The sequence below is a fragment of the Ruditapes philippinarum genome, unplaced genomic scaffold, assembly GCF_026571515.1.
Source record: "Ruditapes philippinarum isolate M1 unplaced genomic scaffold, ASM2657151v2 ctg397_1_1_1_1, whole genome shotgun sequence".
In the NCBI taxonomy this organism is placed as follows: domain Eukaryota; kingdom Metazoa; phylum Mollusca; class Bivalvia; order Venerida; family Veneridae; genus Ruditapes; species Ruditapes philippinarum.
The window spans coordinates 149,481-170,090 of NW_026857638.1; the positions used below are offsets into that span (position 1 = coordinate 149,481).

A 20,610-nucleotide genomic window follows, 5' to 3' on the forward strand; every position below is an offset into this window, starting at 1 on the left:
CATCGTCTCATTATTGTGAACAATTGTGGCAAGTATTTACAAAATCCCTTCAAAGATAAGAAAGTTATGGACCGGACACGACATATACCATCAAATAGACAATGTTGACCTTGAATGAGCAAGTGCGACCTTGACCCTGGAGGTAGGGGTCTGGTTGTTGCGCATGACACATCGTCTTATTATAACAAACATTTGTGCCAAGTTATTTAAAATTCCTTTGATAAATGACATAGTTATGGACCAGACACGAAAATGTGACGGACGGACGGACGAACGGACATTCTCACGGGACAGTAATAATGTGGCTACTCTAGTGTTCTCTATATAATTCTTTTTAGCCACACAAAAGAAAAGAGCCACAAAAAAGCATTACGGAATGAATGACATCAAAGAGAAAGAACAGTTACCTATTGTCCCTCTAGCCACATAGTTACTCTCCTGTGAGTGCGGATGGACAGACGGACGGACGGAGCCTATTTCTATATCCCCCCTTTTTCTTCGAAAAGGCGAGGGACAACAAGCATCTAACATTCTGTAAAACCATTATTTCAACATTACAAAATTCATATTTTACCTTTCTAAAGAAATTAAAAATTATTTGTTGCTGAGGCATAATGTACCTTTAATGATGAATAGTACTAAATCTGGGGAGAGTCTGTTATTCTGCTATGTGATATAATGATAGTCTGGTACACTATTTTTTGCACTTCCATGAAGCAAAATGAACATATCTGCATAACCTAATACAGTAAACAGAAGTAATAGCAAACATGTGTTGGTAACCAAAGAATGATATTTTCTGTGTTTTTATCTACTAAAAATGTTACTTTTTGTATAATGGATATTTTTGACACAAGCAACTATCTTACATTATTTCCACAGATTTGAAACATGTCCAAGTATACCATATATACATGTTCCATTATGTAAATACATGTACATTAAAAAATCAACTTGGAACAGCACTTCTACAGTAAAAACTATAAAAACTTTGTTACATACTTTGCTTTCTATAACCCTAGTTAACAGTATACACTAATCTACATCGTGAATCAAACTGTAATACAAAGAAGGGATCTACAAAGAACTTCTGAAGTAAGACTTTTCTGGTCATAAAGTACCATTGAATTGTAACAAAGTACCGGCAAGTACTGAAACAAATAGCGGACACTTAATGCAACCAATAAAATGCTGAAATATATTGATATAATTCTTTGTATATCACTCATCAGTAAAGATTTATTTATCAAGTTATCAACAAAAAATAAACTCATCTTTATGTATGAATATTAAGTGGCAAAAATGCAACCACAATATATGCCTGAAGGTATTTTACATTTTATTTATACATTTATTTACTTTCTCTAGACTTTCCGATCCAGTAAACAGACCTGTCCCCAGTCAAAAGAAATCTCCTTTTTTCCAAATTGGTGTAAATAAATATAAAATAAAAGAAAATTTACACAGATAGACTGTTGTCACAACTCATTTTTGCCCTAAATCACTTAATTTTGCATTTAATAAGTGTCAGTTTTCCCTTAATTACTAAACTTTGCAAAGTAAGTTCTAAAAAAAACGCCTTAAAAACGAACCCTAACTAATTTCCAAAAAGTAAGGTAAAGCAGCATTGAAAAACAATAGCCCACAAACAAACTTAAGATCATTTGTCTTAGCAATACAGTTATGTAGAACAGTTAACAAAAAATTTACTCCCATCGCTTGATTAACAAAATAGTAAGAAATCATAGTAATATGGCAAGACAAAATCATGACACAATTCAAGTAAACATAGGTAAGCAAACAAAATATATGATACACTGAAATGTAAATTTAAACAGTTGTTAAGAAGTACATGTTCATGTTACGGAGTAACTGAACTATATTTCAATCAATTGCTTACACTTAAAGTATCATTTGATTTAGCAATTTTTTCATGTATCTAAATCAAACAATACTATAAACAAGAAACATGGCAATGCCATGAAACCAGGTTTTCAATTATCACCATTGTAGATAAATATGTTGTATTTGAAATACAAATACAAGCAACAAACAATGTAACTATGTGCAATGTAAAACATGAATAATGTAGGAGGAATTGCCACTGAAGAAGTGTTCACTATAATATTATGTATAAGGAAAAAAACAAAGGGCCATAATTAGGTCAAAAACTATCCAATCACAAAACCCCGACAATATGTGCCAGGGTGCTTGATGACAAAGCTTCTGTGAAAGTTTGAACAAAATCCGTTGAGAAATGTAGGACGAGTTCAGCACAGAAGAATTTGTTCACTATAATTATATTGATAATTCTGTATAATGAAAAACAAGTTACAAAGAAGACATGAAATTATATATCATATCTTTTTTAAATTACCTCCAAAGATGATATGACCTTTGACTGCCAAATCAAGTTAAAATCATGTAAACAGGATTTTCAATGTTAATGTCACTGTGACCTTGACCTTGGAGCCAGCCATGCGGAACATGCGTTCTGCACGTCATCTTGATGTGGTAAACATTTGTCTGAAGTTTCATCAAAATTCTTCAAAGGGTTGAAGAGTTACAGAGCGGACAGGATTTTCAATGTTAATGTCACTGTGACCTTGACCTTGGAGCCAGCCATGCGGAACATGCGTTCTGCACGTCATCTTGATGTGGTAAACATTTGTCTGAAGTTTCATCAAAATTCTTCAAAGGGTTGAAGAGTTACAGAGCGGACAGGATTTTCAATGTTAATGTCACTGTGACCTTGACCTTGGAGCCAGCCATGCGGAACATGCGTTCTGCACATCATCTTGATGTGGTAAACATTTGTCTGAAGTTTCATCAAAATTCTTCAAAGGGTTGAAGAGTTACAGAGCGGACAGGATTTTCAATGTTAATGTCACTGTGACCTTGACCTTGGAGCCAGCCATGCGGAACATGCGTTCTGCACGTCATCTTGATGTGGTAAACATTTGTCTGAAGTTTCATCAAAATTCTTCAAAGGGTTGAAGAGTTACAGAGCGGACAGGATTTTCAATGTTAATGTCACTGTGACCTTGACCTTGGAGCCAGCCATGCGGAACATGCGTTCTGCACGTCATCTTGATGTGGTAAACATTTGTCTGAAGTTTCATCAAAATTCTTCAAAGGGTTGAAGAGTTACAGAGCGGACACAATTTCGTTTGACGCCCATCCGCCCATCCGCCCATCTGCCCATCCGCCCATCCGCCCGCCATACCCCAATCTAATAACCAGGATTTTCAAAATTGAAAACCTGGTTAACAAACAATGGTTATGAAAAAATAGTTCTGCACTTTCATGTTACAAAAAATTTTTTTTCGTAGAATAAAGTTTATATCTGCATAAGTACAGAAGGTCAAATATTGCAATAATAGTTATAAAACTGTAACATATATCTAAAACTGTTATAAATGGACATGAAAGTTGTAAAATAATTCTTAAAATAAAACATATCAACATTAGGTGTATGAGCAATCGATGTGGCTAATATCTGGAAAGGATTTCAAACTGGATAGTTTTATAACTGAAAAAAACAGCCCACTTTTTCTACAGTTTACAGCAAATATCTAAAGTTGCGACTTTGCTGGACACAATTTTCTTTCTACAGGAAGAAAACTACCCTTGGAATCATATATAATATCAATACACTTAAACCGTACAATAACTGGTGCTCTAGTTTTTGCCATAATTTTTCCTCCAATGAAAAGGCCTAAAACAGACTATTTTGCAAAAAATTGTCTTCAACAGAGTTTATTAAAATATATAATTAAATGTCTACTTGAAAAAAATCTACGCCTATGAAAAGTAGGTCAATAACTAAGTATGTTAGATACAGCCGCTAATAAGAAAAAAATATATACTTCTTAAACAGCCACAGTTACTCCTATGTCATTCCTTTCGAGCTGTTTAAATTGTTTAATTGTTTATTAGGGTCTAATTATTACATAATCATATCATCATCTTGAAACACAATATACACCTGGCTGTCCAATGGCAGATTTTTAGATGCTTTCATGCACACCAAAATTAAAAACAGATTATACCTTTACTCAGTCTATTTAAATAATGATAACAAACAAAGCAAAAAAATGTTTCAATTAAAGATGAAGGTCATCCAAGTAAAAATGTCTGTTTACTTCTTTTGAAATTTACTTCATAATTTGTAATGGTATAAAATCATTTAAAGAAAATAAGGTATCATTCAGTTTGGTTGTTTCATTAAACATATAGACAAGAAAAAATGTTGTAATATTAATTATAATCATATGGGGTAAAAATATTAAAATACATGAGCAGTAAAACTGTACCTGTACATGTGTATTTAAGCTAAATAACCATTATTTGCAACTCATGCCTTTACATTTGTTCAATATTAACTATCACAGTATTCAATTCTAGCAAAACATAATGAAAAAAGAAAACAATCTACAATTATTTCAAGGTTTTTGGCTGAACCTATTAACAGTCACAAAAAAATAAAAATCAGTTACATAACTGAGAAATACAGTTTATATTTCACTGTATAAACACAAAAATATACACATGCCATTTTGCGATATATTAAAACTTCAAGAAAAGAATATAAACACAAAATAATGTTAAAGATAATAATATCTAACTTGCTGCTTTTACACAAATGTATACACTATACACTAAACATGTGTCAATTTCAAGACACTTCCACTCTTCGTCTTCTCCAAGTTACATGCATGTATAATTTTCCCGCATTTCCTCAATGTCAAGCAAGAAGGAAAGAGTTTCTTGTTACTGTTCTTTTTTCAATCCAGTGAGATGTTTGTCACAAACTTTATACAAGTATCTTAACTAAAAAACATGATGTCCTGGAAGGCTGGGAACCAGATGTATTGTCATAAAATACAATGCCGTATGTGCACCAAGATTCTCATAACTGTTTTTTTTTTAATGTAGCATGATGCTTGTAACATAAGTATTCAAGTAAATGAAAAACTAAAAAATGATGCCCGGGAAGGGATGGAACCAGATGTCTTGTCATAAAATACAATACACATATGCACCAAACAGAATGTGTAGTTTTTCTTTGTATAATATCTCTCAGATCAATGTGATGTTTTCCATGTCGAGTATCGTTGAGTATAGTTTTTAAACAAGCAAACATGTGACATTTACAAACATATGATAAACAGTAAACTATGTACAAAGGGAATGCAGGAAATTCCTCATTAAGTATGTCTGTTACTCCATCTCTTGATCACTGAAATGGAAAGACAAATTATGCTTATATTTAAGTTATAAGTTATTTCAGTAAAGCATGTACATGTACACTGTACTACTAGTACTACACAATCAAACACAAATTTCATTCATATGTTATTCTACTTTCAAGATGTTAAAGGCGACATCATAATCATATTGACAATAACAAGAAAATAATCTGATATAATTTTTAAACATCTGACATAATTTTATATCTTCTTGAAGTAAAGCATATAACAAGAGCACCACATGCATTGTTAATGCTTGTCCGATAGTGAAGAGTGTTAATAACTGTTATGCACTTCCAAGGTTGTCATTAACATTTTTTGCAGAAGGTTTGTTTTGAACTTGAGGCGGTCATTTCTGTCTTTATCATGCATAACAAAGAGTGTTTTCTTAATTTTGAGGCGGCCCATAATGCATTTGAGACAGGCATTTTGGCCTCCTGCCGCCTCTTAATGACAACCCTGCACTTCACTTCTCCATGAAAGGAATTTCTTTGTCATTATGATTGTTCAAGATATTGATACTTATAGAGAAGTTTAAGTATGTTCCACATAAAAAGGGATCATAACATATATTGATCATTTACTGTGATTTAGTTATGTGCATTGTTCTACAGATGTGCCATCTGCCAACAAACATTCTAAGTTAAAAGGGGGCATAACTCTTATGCCCCTTTATTTACAACTGTGACTCGTCATGATAATCGAGGATTCCTAGTTTCATGTTGATAACTCTCATAGCTTTGAAAGTTGAAACCAATCGTAAACATGTGCTTAGCAAGCAATTTGACATTTTAGGTAAAAAGGGGTATAACTCCAAATATATATGTCTCAGAATACTGCCCTTTAATTTACAACTAAGCCTAGTCATGATAAGCAAGTATTTGTATGTTGAAAATGTTGACCACACTTTGATCATAATAACCAAGACTTTTGCAAAGAAACAAATGTGTAAAAAATATGCAAGAGTAAACCAAAGATTTGTATGATCACTCTAAAAACTTTGCTGGCTTTACGTTTGTTACATCATGGATAATTTGTAATTTTTTTTGTTTTTTTGTTTTGGGTTTTACGTCACATAGGTTAATTCGCGACGTTCCAGCTTTACTGGTGGAGGAAGACCTCAGGTGCCCTTCCGTGCATTATTGCAGGCACGAACGGGCACCTGAGTAGAACCACCGACGTTCCGTAAGCTAGCTGAATTTGTAATTAATTCCCATTCATATAAATTAAACAAATCAAACAATTTACTACCAGTGTTAAGTAAGTGTAAAGACTTTATAATACTACATGAAAAACTTGTATGCATAGAATGTCAGAGCTTTCCTTTCAATATGACAATCTTCTATAGGGATCTAACCATGTCATTAACAATAAAGCTTCAATGAAGGCTTGATCAAACAAAGATGTTCTGTTTTCTACTTCTAGCAAAAACATAAAATCTAAAAATCAGCTAGTTGTGAAAATAGCTTTTTTAATATGACAGGGACATGATGTTCTTTCAACGCATAATGCCCTTTACCATATTATAACCAATTTGAAACAAAACACTAAGAATATCTGAATGCAAAAAATAAAGAGAGTATCAGATTCAGAAAACATTTATAACAGTAGTCTGTTTATATTTCCTTTGTTTACAACAAGAAATTTGACTCATTTGAAAATATATGCGATTATATATTTAAGAAATAATATATCCCAAATTGTGATTTTATTGCTCAATAACATCACTGTTTGGAGTTCGGATGCGGGGAACTCGTGATATAATGATGCGCATCCGAACGACAAACAGTGATGTTATCAAGCAATAAAATCATCGATTTGGATATATTATTTCGATTCTAACACGACATCAACAAATAAATGCTACCGTACATGATAATTAGCTAAATTGCGTCTGATTTGTTTCCGTACTTATTGTCAGCGCGTCACATTTTTAGTGGTTACGTCACGTGTATAATGATTACGTCACATGTCTAAATATAGAACGTCAAACAGTGATTTTATAGCATAATAACACACACTTTCGGTTCTTCTTAATAATATACAGAAAGATTATGTTCAATATTTTTATACCATTTTCATACCATATAACACTGCATGTTTGTTATGTTGCTTTCCATTGAATAATCTTGATGTTTCTATAGACTTTATACATGGCAACTGTCAATTGTTTAGGTAATTTCATTTTTTCTTCAAGAAAATTTACTGTATCATAGATTTGTTCTTCAGATTTTGGCCAAATTGTAACTGCTGGTTGTGATATAACCCTCCAAACAACAGTTTATATTTTTAAAAGGGCCATATAACATGTCAAAAATCTGTATTACTAATACTGATAAAAAAAGATTGCATTTGTAAAAAATGCTATGCCACCGCATAAATACAACACTAAAATAGTAATGTAGGAACACATTTTTTTGTTTTGACCCAAGGGCTTTAATTTGAATAATCTTGCTAAAGGTTCACTACACAATGTTAACTGCAAAATGTCTCACCTCTAGCCTTTGTCAATTCGAGAAGGTGATTTTTTAAAGTTTGTACTATATACATGTAAGGAAAACCTATGACCCCGGGGCAGGGCTAGTTTTGACACTAGAGGCAAAATTTGAACAATTTTGGTACAGTACCTATAGATGATATCATATACCAAATATCAAAGCTCTAAGCCTTGTACCTTCGGACAATAAGATTTTTTAATTTTTTACTATATGTACATAGTGAAAATCAATGACCCCCGGGGGTGGGGCCAATTTTGACCCCAGGGCTATAATTTGTTCAATCTTGCTAGAGGTTCACTACACAATGTTTCACGCAAAATATCTAACCTCTAGCCTTTGTCAATTTAGAGAAGATCATTTTTTAAGTTTTTACTATATACATATGAGGAAAACCTATGACCCCCGGGGCAGGGCTAATTTTGACACTAGAGGCAAAATTTGAACAACTTTGGTAGAGTACCTATAGATAATAACACATACCAAATATCAAACCTCTAAGCCTGGCACCTTCAGACAAGAAGGTATTTTAATTTTTAACTATATGTACATAAAGTGAAAATCAATGACCCCCGGGGCGGGGCCGATTTGGACCCCAGGGATATAATTTGAACAATCTTGGTAGTGGTCTACCAGACAATGCCTTATGCAAAATATCTAAGCTCTAGGCCTTTTGGGTCTTTACAAGAAGATTTTTTTAATTTATTCTTATAATTCCTTTTGGTTGCCATGGCAACCAGAATTCTGCATGGAATGAAATTCTTTGAACAACTTTGGAAGGTCTTCACCCAAGGAACAATCCTGCCAAGTTTGGTTGAAATTGGACTAGTGGTTTTTCACAAGAAGATTTTTTAAGTTCACTATATAATCTATATAACACACACACATACACACAAACAAACACACAGGTGAATCGCTATATGCCACCGCATCGCAGATGCTGCGGTGGCATAAAAATTGACATTTCAAAAATACTATAATTTATGTCTTAGCTGAAGCAGGCTTAATATTGCAATGTTCTTCCATAATTCAATCACTACACATCAGATTTAACCTTCTACCAAGTGAAATCTAAAGCCACAAGTAAAAGTGCATCTAATTTCTTATGGAATGTTGTCATGTAAGAGATCACACAAAAAGAAGACAACCTGATATTATAAAAAATATGTTTCAGAACACGTCCTACCCACTGCCACACATAGTAAAAACCATTTCTCATCAAGATAAAATCAAATCACATTAATTAGAATGATTATAATAATGATCTGATGCTATTAACTTATTAATAGATTAGCAAGTACCAGCAAAAAAAATAAAGAGAATATAAATTGTCTTTCCTCACACAAATTTTAGAAGATAATGTGTTAAATACACTAATGAATGTACAAGCAATGAAAGTGAAATTATTTTCCATTTTTAATCCCTATTCTGTTGGAACGTGATTTAGCATTTTGCCCCCCAGTTCAGAGCCATTCAAGTCTGAAGGCCTTTTTCCTAGCTCTTTTGGGGGAAAAGTACCTAGCCCCATTTGGGAAATTTTGTGTTACAAATTGCTTAATTGGGAACATGTTTGGTACCATTTGAAACCTCCATTCAGGCTCTTTTGGTGCAGTGTTTGAATTGTGGCACAATGTTTATTCTAAATAACACAAATATCAATAATAGCATAACTGTTGGTTAGATACCACAATGAACTTCGTTTGGATATTAGGACTTTCAGTTTGATTAGGAATTTCTTCCAAAGATTGGGAAAAAAATAAGCATATTTGCCATTGGGAATGGGTCTGATATTCTCACCCATTGTGACACTGGGAAAAATTCAGAAGCCTGCACATCTGTGTGGCCTAACAAAACTCTATACAGTGTTTCTTTTTATATTTTGTTATTATATTCCTTTAAACTTTCAATGAACTGTATCAAATTCAAAAATTCAAAATTACGCAAATTCATTACACAAATTTAAAAGGTTTAACAGTAAACAAGAAATTAACATGAGATATAGATCAGATTATGTAATGTGTAAGAAGTTTTAAGCGTATATGAATGACTTGATTGTGAAGCAGCGAAAGTGTTGAGGAGAACATAGTTACACAGCTCAACATACCGTCTTAATATCGTAGACGTCTCCTACAATCAGAAACGTAACATTCCTCATAACCTTATACCACCGACCACACTTATTATGACAAAATTACGTACAGTACTATATTCTATAAAATAAAAACTTAAGTTATTTCAGTAACCAAACACTACCTCAAATTATTTCTCAAATTTAGAAACACTACCTTAGTGTTAAACACAGAAACTTAAATGTGTGTACAAATTATGTCCAATACATGCTCAAATTTATATATGGAATAGGAATAATGTGTAAATATTTGTTTCAACAAATAGTTCTGTAAATTCAACATTTCTGCCTGAGAATTCAGCCTTTTACTCACTTTTTCAAAGTTAATTATTCAGATTCTAATATACATTGTAATTATATATGAGCCGCGTCACGACAAAACCAACATAATGGGTTTGCGACCAGCATGGATCCAGACCAGCCTGCGCATCCGCGCAGTCTGATCAGGATCCATGCTGTTCGCTTACAAACCCTATTACAAGTAGAGAAACTGATAGCGAACAGCATGGATCCTGATCAGACTGCGCGGATGCGCAGGCTGGTCTGGATCCATGCTGGTCGCAAACCCATTATGTTGGTTTTGTCATGACGCGGCTCATATAATTGTGGCTCTTTCTAAGACACAATACATTTGGGACACAAAAAGCTTAACTAAAAGATACACATGTATGCAGATTACACTTAATTACATTTGACAACCACACTAAGATTTACCATGTGCTAGTTTCATGCAAATTGTCTCTTTTTCACACTAGGATTCTCAAGATGGACCTTTAAGTAGCTAACATGGTCCTGTAAGTATATTTTTAATTTCTTCAATTTTCAATTATTTTTTTTTTTCATTAATTTTCTAATTTTAATTTTTTAATGAAATTTATTTTTTTTCAAATCCAAAGACAACTATTCTATCTCAGCAATTTTATAGTAAGGATAGCAACTTACTTATCAAAGAGCATATCACTGGAGTCATCCATGGAGAAATCCTGCCCTATACCTGAGTCACCTCCATATTGGCTGCCACTGAAATATTTCAAACATGTTACAATCTATACAAAATTATTTAAATTAAATTACCCGCCAACATGAGAAAACAGCCATTAAATTTAATGTCACTTACTTTCCTTAAATTGAAATATTAACCATATTTAATTCTTAAAGAAATTCAATTCTATAGCTCTTGAAATACATTTATATAACTTTTGAAATTTACTTGTTGAAACCTACATGTATATATATTTATCTTTATCATTTCAAGGGTAATTTTACAAATGATGTTAAAGGTCGTTTTTACATGCTGGTGTTCATATTATACTTTTTTTTTTAAAATTAAATCAACAACAACAACAAAACTCTGCATTTTCTACACCAAACACGTCAAAATACAAGTTTTTTTCTTGTGGAAGGGAGAAATTTCTATAACAGTTTCAGTATCCTCAAAAAAAAATTACTTGTAACCTAAAAGAGCTGGTATGGGTATTCCTTGGCAGATTTAAATAACCTTATATCATGTAAAGATATTGCAAAGGTTATGATTGTTTATCAATGCGGCATTAAATATCTATCAATCATGTTTAGCTTACCTTGAAGCCCTGCAAGTGAAGAAAACAATTCTCTTAAGCTTCTTGTTATAGAAGAAGTAGTTGAACGACCAAATGCACCCGTCTTCACCGAAAGGATCGGACGTAAGGTCTGGATTGTAGCTGTACACGTCACAATCTCTTATCATTATCTCCTCATCAATCGCTGACCACAGATTCTGTTTTATATGGCAAAATATCTCATTGGCTGCTGACTGAAGCTGACTGTCCACTGTATTTATTACCCACTGAAAAAAAATGTATTTCGTATTTCATATATGTTCAGCAAGCCGATTAGGACTTTTCAACTTGGGGGCCACAAACTCATAGACCCCTTTCAAAATTACTAAAAATAGAACGCTGCACCACAGGTTACATCTGGAGGCAGCAAGCTATCTGCTAATAGCCTAAGTTCATTGAAAATGCTCAAAATGACCTTATCTTTGGTTTTATTGTTTATACTTTTTTGTCTGTTTTTTTTGTCTGTATAAAAATCTATTTTTTTTACTTTAACTATCCATTTCTGCAGACAAAAACACTGCAGATCCATTATTATTGGAACATAAAAGCATTGGATAAGCTACAGATACTATCATTCAATGCGCCCACTGATATGTTATTGAATTAAACTGTATTTATAATATTCTCTGAGAGTAAATTATAAAAAGGTCATTTTAGTATATAAGTCCCTTAACACTCTTCTCCTATCATCATTATTATTATTATTATTATTATTATGTACCAGTGTTTCGACATGTACAGCCTGTTCTATTATTAGAAACTTACAAGTGTTGGACAGCAAGACGGCAGTGTACAAATAACATACGTTACAAGGCTTACCTGATAAAAAAAAAATATGGTCAAATCCATGCAACCTTAATTGTCATTGATTTATTTTAAATTATCTTTAATTTATTTTTAACCTGAGGCATAAACTTCAGTTTTCAAAACTTCAATTCAAAACTACCAATATTATTAGAAATATCAGATTACAAAAAAATGAAAAAACAACTGACTGGCTTAAATACATATATTTGTGGAACATCTATCCAAATTATACATATATTCTTTGACTTCTGAAATGCATAACCCAGTCATTTAAAATATTAATATTTTGCAGAAAAGCCTGTTAATAAAAATTAAGGCTTAACTTTATTTTTTTTTGCTAACGATTAATTTACTATGTGGAATGGAGAAATTATTAGACCTGCCAGTTACTTGATTTATGTTATGAAACATAGTAAAAGTCATGAAGCAAAATAATTGGTCACATTATAAAACGATAAAATGCATGCAAAGAATTATTTGTTGGTTGCCACGGCTTTTAATGCTCTTGGTCATATCCTTTTATAGCGTTTGTCCATGCCATCCCTTCTCCACAATACGTATTTAGGAATCGAAAGTACATATAATGAACATGGTGTTTCTGTGTTTTGGCATATTTGAGCATCCATATATTTGACAATAAGAATGCCTGTATGAAATAAATATGTTTTGTTTTTAAAAATATATTAACGTAGTAGTATAATATTTTGTTCCGCATCATTTTATTCTGTTAATACACAGTTTTCATGTGTTTTCAAGAAAAGAAATATTTTATGTTGAGAGCCGACCGTGAGATGGAAATATCATAATGTTACCATTTTTGATTTATATGAAAAATAGTTCATTAGAATATTTCATTTTTGATATTTCATTAGTTTTTTTAACTATTTTATTCACCATTAAGTAATATCCTTAACTTTTACATAAAATGAACCCAAAATAAACCTGCAGACAAAAGCATCAAATAATTCACAAATTTCTGAAACATTTAAGATATATTTTGCTAATAACAACTGCTTATTTTAACAATTAAAGTATGATTATTGTGAAATAACTTCTCTGTGGAGGCTTGTCAGTAAACAGCTTTCTGCCTCCACTAAATAAAACATGAGTGACCTGAAATTGACCTTACATTTTGCAAGGCGTCTATAGTCTTACAACATGTAACTGACTGGTCACATATGAAACTCAGTCATATCCAGTTGAAATCATGGTAAAATTACTTCGTATTTCTAGTAACACAAAACATCCAACAGTTTTAGAGTATGTGAGTAATTGTAAAAATGTATAAATATATTAAGGTGCGTTGCTTCAAGTATATCTGTCATTCTGTATTAAAGATATTTTGTATTTCATCTAAATCAGTAAATGCAAGCTAGTCTCTTCAGTTCTTACTTAAACAAGATATGTTTGTAAAACATGTATGCCCCCTATCGGCAGCCAATTTGTCATGTGATCCGGTTATTATGCTTGACTTCTGACCCAGTGAACAAGCAATTAATAAGGGTTATCTAGTATCTACTGATCATGACTAGTCACAAGGTAATAATTATTGTGACCCCATAGGTTTTGTGCAGCAATTAAAGTTAATAAAAATCTTACCAAACAATATATACATAAATTTTATGAATCACATAGGCCTCATTAATGACAGCCAAGTTGTTACATATTACATAAGACCTTCAAATGCGTATACCAAACAACATAAAAATATCAACCAAGGCAACTTCAGTTGTTGAGTTATTGGTCAGTAACAGTCATTAAGTACAAGGTCACTATGACATTGACCCCTTGACCCCAAAATCAATAGGGGTCATCTACTGGTCATGACCAATCATCATACCAAGTTTGAAGTTCCTAGGACTAAGGGTTCTTTAGTGATTGATCGGAGACTGTTTTAACCTACAAGGTCAATGTGACCTTGACCTTTGACCCCTTGACCCCAAAATCAATAGGGGTCATCTGCTGGTCATGACTAATCATGATACCAAGTTTGAAGTACCTAAGCCTAAGAGTTCTTTATTTATTGATCGGAAACCGTTTTCCACCTACAAGGTCAATGTGACCTTGACCTTCCCCCTTGACCCCAATATCAATAGGGGTCATCTGATGGTCATGACCAATCATCATACCAAGTTTGAAGTACCTAGGCCTAAGCGTTCTTTAGTTACTGATCAGAAACCGTTTTACCTAAAAGGTCAATGTGACCTTGACCTTTGACCCCTTGACCCTAAAAACAATAGGGGTCATCTGCTGGTCATGACCAATCGCCATACCAAGTTTGAAGTTCCTCGGCCTAAGGGTTCTTTAGTTATTGATCGGAAACTGTTTTTACCTACAAGGTCAATGTGACCTTGACCTTTGACCCCTTGACCCCAAAATCAATAGGGGTCATCTACTGATCATGACCAATCACCATACCAAGTTTGAAGTTCCTAGGCCTAAGGGTTCTTTAGTTATTGATCGGAAACCGTTTTTACCTACAAGGTCAATGTGACCTTGACCTTTGACCCCTTGACCCCAAAATCAATAGGGGTCCTCTGCTGGTCATGACCAATCACCATATCAAGTTTGAAGTTCCTAGGCCTAAGCGTTCTTTAATTATTGATCGGAAACCATTTTAACATACAAGGTCAATGTGACCTTGACCTTTGACACATTGACCCCAAAATCAATAGGGGTCATCTACTGGTCATGACCAATCACCATACCAAGTTTGAAGTTCCTAGGGCTAAGAGTTCTTTAGTTATCACTCGGAAACCATTTGGTCTACGGACCGACGGACTGACAAGTGCAAAGCAATATACCCCCTCTTCTTCGAAGTGGGGGCATAATAACAAAAGCTAAAAGAATCATATAAAGATATGTCCTAATCAAGAGAAAGGAGCAGCAATAAAAAAAAAATTTGCATCATTTTTACCTCTGGGCTAGGTTCCTTGCTAAATTCCTCACTTTTAGCATTGCTAAAATCATAGTCTGGATTAAAGGAAGCATTTAATGTTGAGATCAGGTAGAAGAGTGTCTTTGTGGAGATAGTATCACATAGGTATGATTCCCCATCACTCATGCTTCTTCCATACGTCCTGAAAGATAAGAAAATAAAGTACTGTATAGCACAATATACAAACAAAATGTTACAATTAAAATATATGTGATGTGCAGGTGCTTACATTAAACTATTGCTCACAGTGATACAAAATATAATATAACAGTATAAAGATAGAGCATCTTCTGTAAAGAATACTATATAATGAAACAGTAGACTGTACTTTCATCCGAAACCTGGACAAACATCTGAAAGAAGCTGTGTTGCAGATTAGGTGCAAGAGGCTTTTTTTTCTGGTATAATCATCAATAAAGTTGAATAAACTCTGTGGCAATGGGGTTTAATCTGAAGTTTGGATCAAATAAGTTGAAGAAATTAATTTTAATCAACATTAAACGTAAATAAGTTGTTAATGATTCATAATGATTTCAATTTTATCACTGAAGACCTAAGATTAAAGAAACATGCTGTAACTACAATGTACCAAAACATTTGTATAAAAGGAACTACTTTTGTACATTGTAATCAAATTGTAAATTTACTTTATATTAAAATCATCATAATCAAATTGTAAATTTACTTTATATTAAAATCATTAATTTAGTATTATAATATATTATAATATAAAAATAAAATAGCAAATGATTTACTGCTCTACAATACTACATACTTATTAGGACTGAGAGAGACGGTGCTTTGTGGAGGTGAGAGTACTTGTAAATCATTATGGTGAGACTCTGCTGAATCATGAACCAGGGTCTTAAACAGTTTCTTGTCATTCCCAGCCATCTTACATGAATAACTCTCTATTCTGCAAACAAAATAAAACGGACTAGATTCAAATTCAAGAAAATCAAAATCAATAAAGTATATAATATTAAATATTATAAGTATATACATGTAATAGACAATATTATAAGTATATACATGTAATAGACAAAAAATATTATAAATTTATTAAGAAATGATTAGTGATACATTTTTCCTTTAAAAATAGCACATGTGTTGCACATTTTGTTTGTTTGTTTCATTTTACACCTTTTCCCAACAGTATTTCAGTCATATAGGCGGTTAGTTTCCTAACCATCATTCCTGGAGAGTTACACCAGTACTAGACTTCCTTCCTCCATGCTAAACTACCGAAGCATCTCCCGGGGATCGAACCCACGCCAGAGAGGTAACTGGATTAGAAGTCTTAGTGACTAGTCATCAACTCTAACCCCTCGACCACGGAGGTGGTGCAGCATACTCTGTCACTTCTGTAATGTGAACAAACTTCTCATTGATAGATATATTAAAGTATGACAAAGTTTCAATCATGAACAAAAATTTAAAATTTACAATTTCAAATACAATTACATACCGATATTAATTTTATTATTGTAAATGCTGTTTTATTACTTTATTACTGTACATACAACAAAGTGTGTGACAAAAGCGTCAAGTTAAATTCTAGAAGTTATCAGAGCTTTTTTACTATTCTCAAAGAGAAAAACTCACTACTGAAAGGCAATACATACATGTATCATGATTATAAACAGCTAAGATGGCCAAAGATCACTACTTAAGTTCCATAATGTTTAATATTAACAAATTCTTGAAAAAATTTGAACAAAAGATATTATATTGAGTCTTTTATATATGCATTTCTATATTAAATACATGTACACAAAGGATCATACCCTGACCCCACTTTGTTCAGACATGTTCAACTCTCAAAAACACAATTTCTATCATTGAAACACAAGTGAGGCATCTGTTATTCACATAAAAAATTTTAAATCCCATCTACCATCAAGTTTCAATAATAAATTTATAAATCTTTATGTTAAATGAGACTTTTTGTTTTTTATTCACATCTAGATTGTTATATATAATTTAACAATATATTACAATTCACATGTTACAGTAATTGAATCAAACTAGATCTAGTATTAAGTTTCAGATAGAGACAGATTGGACTGGACAGATATACATCCCATTCTGTTACATGATAACAATTTAGATCAAAGTTGACAAGTGTGTCAGGTGGGTAGGGTCTGACATCAGAGTTTCTTTGTATACATGTATAAATAATAATATATATGCTCACTCATTGGCCCCCTATGGTACCACTGTTCTTAATATTTCCAGCAAATTTTACACATAAAAAGAACTTGTATTTACTATTTTATTAAATTATGATTAACTGTCGCATCTTGACTTTAAAATACACATGACATTCATAGAATAATTCAATTATTTCAATTAGAAACATCTATGGTCATTTAGTCATGTTTTGAATGGGAGCTTAAACGGAGAGCACTATGGAACTGTGGTATGTAAATTGATGGCCCGTTTTGGCTTCAGTAGAATTTTTTTCAACAGAATATGACATCACTGCAGTTTCAGCAGACGACCTTTATTTGTCAGAACATGAAATTTTCAGTTTAACCGGTAAATATGGGATAAAATAAAAAAAGTATTTCCAACACACTCGGGCAGCTTTGGATTTTCCTATCAATGACAGAAATTTATTTAAAATTTAAATGAAAATGTTTCGAACATTTTTTATCCAAATTCAAAAAAAGCAGCACTTTCACTTCAATGGTGAAAACATTCAATTGGGTTGTTCAGCGAGTAAAGAAACACATTTTCTTATTGCACCGGAATGGGCAAGGATGCGGTACCCCCGGGGAGTACTAGATTCTATATGTCATTCTGGTTTAGACACCGGTGTCAAATATAGGAAATTTGACTGGATATTTGTTGCTGTCTTACCTTCCCTCAATCCTGTAGTTTTCCATCTCTGCTGTTATAGCAGCATTTATTGCCTCGAATTTTGAATTCTCTAAAAACTTCATTTTCCCGATGATGCTATTTCACACAATTTTTCTCAGTTAAAACTTATTTTTGATGACAGTGATGTTACTTAAATTAAAATAATTTCAATATGAGGAAATTGAATTATTTACTGGTTACTTTGTAAAAAATGTCTAAAAGAGTATATACTAGAACACGGATAAGGACTTTTTCTTCGACAAGAGTTCTGTAAGGACGGTATGGCAACAATAGAGTTTATATCAGTGTCATTTATCATGTTGATCACTTCAATTTCAAAGTTGACATCGATGGGCTCCATTGAAAATCAGCTGTAAATTTAGACAATAAAATCAAAGGAATTCACGCAAATTTATCACAAATAATTGTGAAATAGATAATCAGTCTTGAAGGTGTTACATATACCAGATGATTGTTTATAACCTGGTGCAGAAATAAACGAGTTCTGCTTAATATTTTGAGTTTTCTCTTGTCCTTACTAAACCGCAGTAAACAATAATGACCTCTCACAATAATTGGGTCAAGTTTTTTACCCACAATGCATCATCAATGACGTCATATGAATATGATAAATTCGCGAGAACGGAATACGGAATTTTACGTAAATCCCGTGCATTTACGGATCGAGAATTTCTGAGATGACATACTGTATGAGAAATAGAATTTATTACCAGTGTATGCAAAAAAAAAGCTATGCAGTTTTCTTTTTGTTATTCAAAAAGAAACTTATTAGAAAGGATTTTTCTAATTCTATTATTATTATTATATTAATTTTATTATTATAATAAAACACAACAAATAAGTGATGGTGTTCTTCATAATTCATGGTTATGATAGTTTATCCACAGACCCAGACACTTAACTCGGGGTAGGACTTCTAAGCCCCCCTTTTAACTGTCAATAAAATTTTAATTTAGAAAAAAAAAAACACCATTTTTGGAGCCAACCATTAAAACAGTCCATATATCTGATTTTGTCACAGATTAGCCTGTGCACTAGTTTCGAGGTTCTTCTTTACAGCAATATAAGGCACAATTATCTAACCTAATGGATTATACCTAGAGAAGCCTGTATGGCATTGTTATGGGGGTTTTTATTCGTGATTTGTTCTTTCTTTCTTTAAGTCAATGTATATTTATCATTTTGAAAGATGTACCATTGTTTCATACATTAATTGAAAGATGTACCATTGTTTCATACATTAATTGAAAGATGTACCATTGTTTCATACATTGAAAGATGTACCATTGTTTCATACATTCTGAAAGATGTACCATTGTTTCATACATTGAAAGATGTATGCTTCCCTGTTGTTTAAATTTTTTTTCAAGTCAGTAATTTCATCTCCATAATAAAAATTTAAACAGATATCAAAAAAAAAAATATAAGTTTTCCTTAGATTTATACACTAAACTAGAATTTTGTTATAAGAACTCATAATCAAACATTTAAAAAATATAAAATGATGTTCTGTCATTATTTTCATAATTATCTTCTTTTTACATGACCTACCTTTAGCAATTTTTGAGCTGACATTTCAAGTAAACATAGTCATATAATAAAAACAAATGCTTCATTTTTTTTCAAATTGTATTTATTTGTAAATATGCCTGTATTTTCTATATACACATGTATAGCATTTAAAATTTAAAACATTTTTCTACATAAATATAACCACAGTTTCTTGCAATCTTGCATTCACATCACAAACAAAATTCTAATTTTAACAAATGGTAACAAGAATGAATACAAATGATTAAAACAAAAGTTTAAGTATAGGATTATTTTCATTCTAATTAACACTGAAACAATGCTTCCATTAGATTTCTAAGAAAAACTTGTGAAACAGCCATTAGCAAATGGATGCACAAGAATAATTTGGTCATAATTTTAAAACTTGTGCATTCATAATAAAAAATCATGCATTCATAATAATATACATGCACAAGTAACATGAGTGAGGTATGTTCTAAAAGGAAAATACTGCTTGAGGATGCACTTACATGTGTACAGGTGGCTGTTAATGATAAAATAATGAAAACCTGATTTCTAACTATTTTCTAATTTTCTAGAGCTGCACAAAATTCATGTATGTCTATATGTATATGAATGGAGAAGTCTTTCATGTAAAAAAAAATTTAATATATATAAGCATACCCCTTTACACTGTAATAACATTGTTGATATGATTTAAAACAGTTTTTTTTATTCAAACAATCAATTTTTTTTATTTCATATAAATAGGAAATTTTATCTGATATATTTCCTTAAATGCAACACATACTTGCCTTAACCCTTTCACTGCCATAGGGACGGCATATGTCCCTATTATTTTCGGCGTATTTGCCATATGGACGGCTTTTGCCGTTTCTATAATAATAATAATAATAATAATAATAATAATTATAATAATAATAATAATAAATATACAGATAATCATACCATGGACAATAATTATTATTATACT

General features: G+C 32.2%; 1 protein-coding gene across 4 annotated transcripts; it reads right to left on the reverse strand.

The window, feature by feature from the left end:
• Nucleotides 1-5,061: 5,061 nt before the first annotated feature.
• On the reverse strand, nucleotides 5,062-18,674 carry LOC132750439 (repressor of RNA polymerase III transcription MAF1 homolog). 4 transcript variants are annotated; one of them, XR_009628547.1, is made up of 8 exons: nucleotides 18,084-18,674; nucleotides 15,994-16,134; nucleotides 15,198-15,360; nucleotides 11,456-11,700; nucleotides 10,818-10,895; nucleotides 9,852-9,874; nucleotides 5,154-5,242; nucleotides 5,062-5,122 (listed from the first exon to the last, which is right to left on the reverse strand). XR_009628547.1 is itself a non-coding variant. In XM_060740426.1 (7 exons), exons 1-6 carry the CDS (start codon nucleotides 18,164-18,166, stop codon nucleotides 9,856-9,858), a joined length of 729 nt encoding a protein of 242 aa, XP_060596409.1. In that variant the 5' UTR covers nucleotides 18,167-18,674; the 3' UTR covers nucleotides 5,062-5,242; nucleotides 9,852-9,855. The 4 variants fall into 4 exon arrangements, 2 of the variants coding, with proteins under 2 accessions (XP_060596409.1, XP_060596408.1); XR_009628546.1 differs by lacking the exon at nucleotides 9,852-9,874; XM_060740426.1 differs by having other exon boundaries at nucleotides 5,062-5,242.
• Between the last annotated feature and the right edge of the window lie 1,936 nt (nucleotides 18,675-20,610).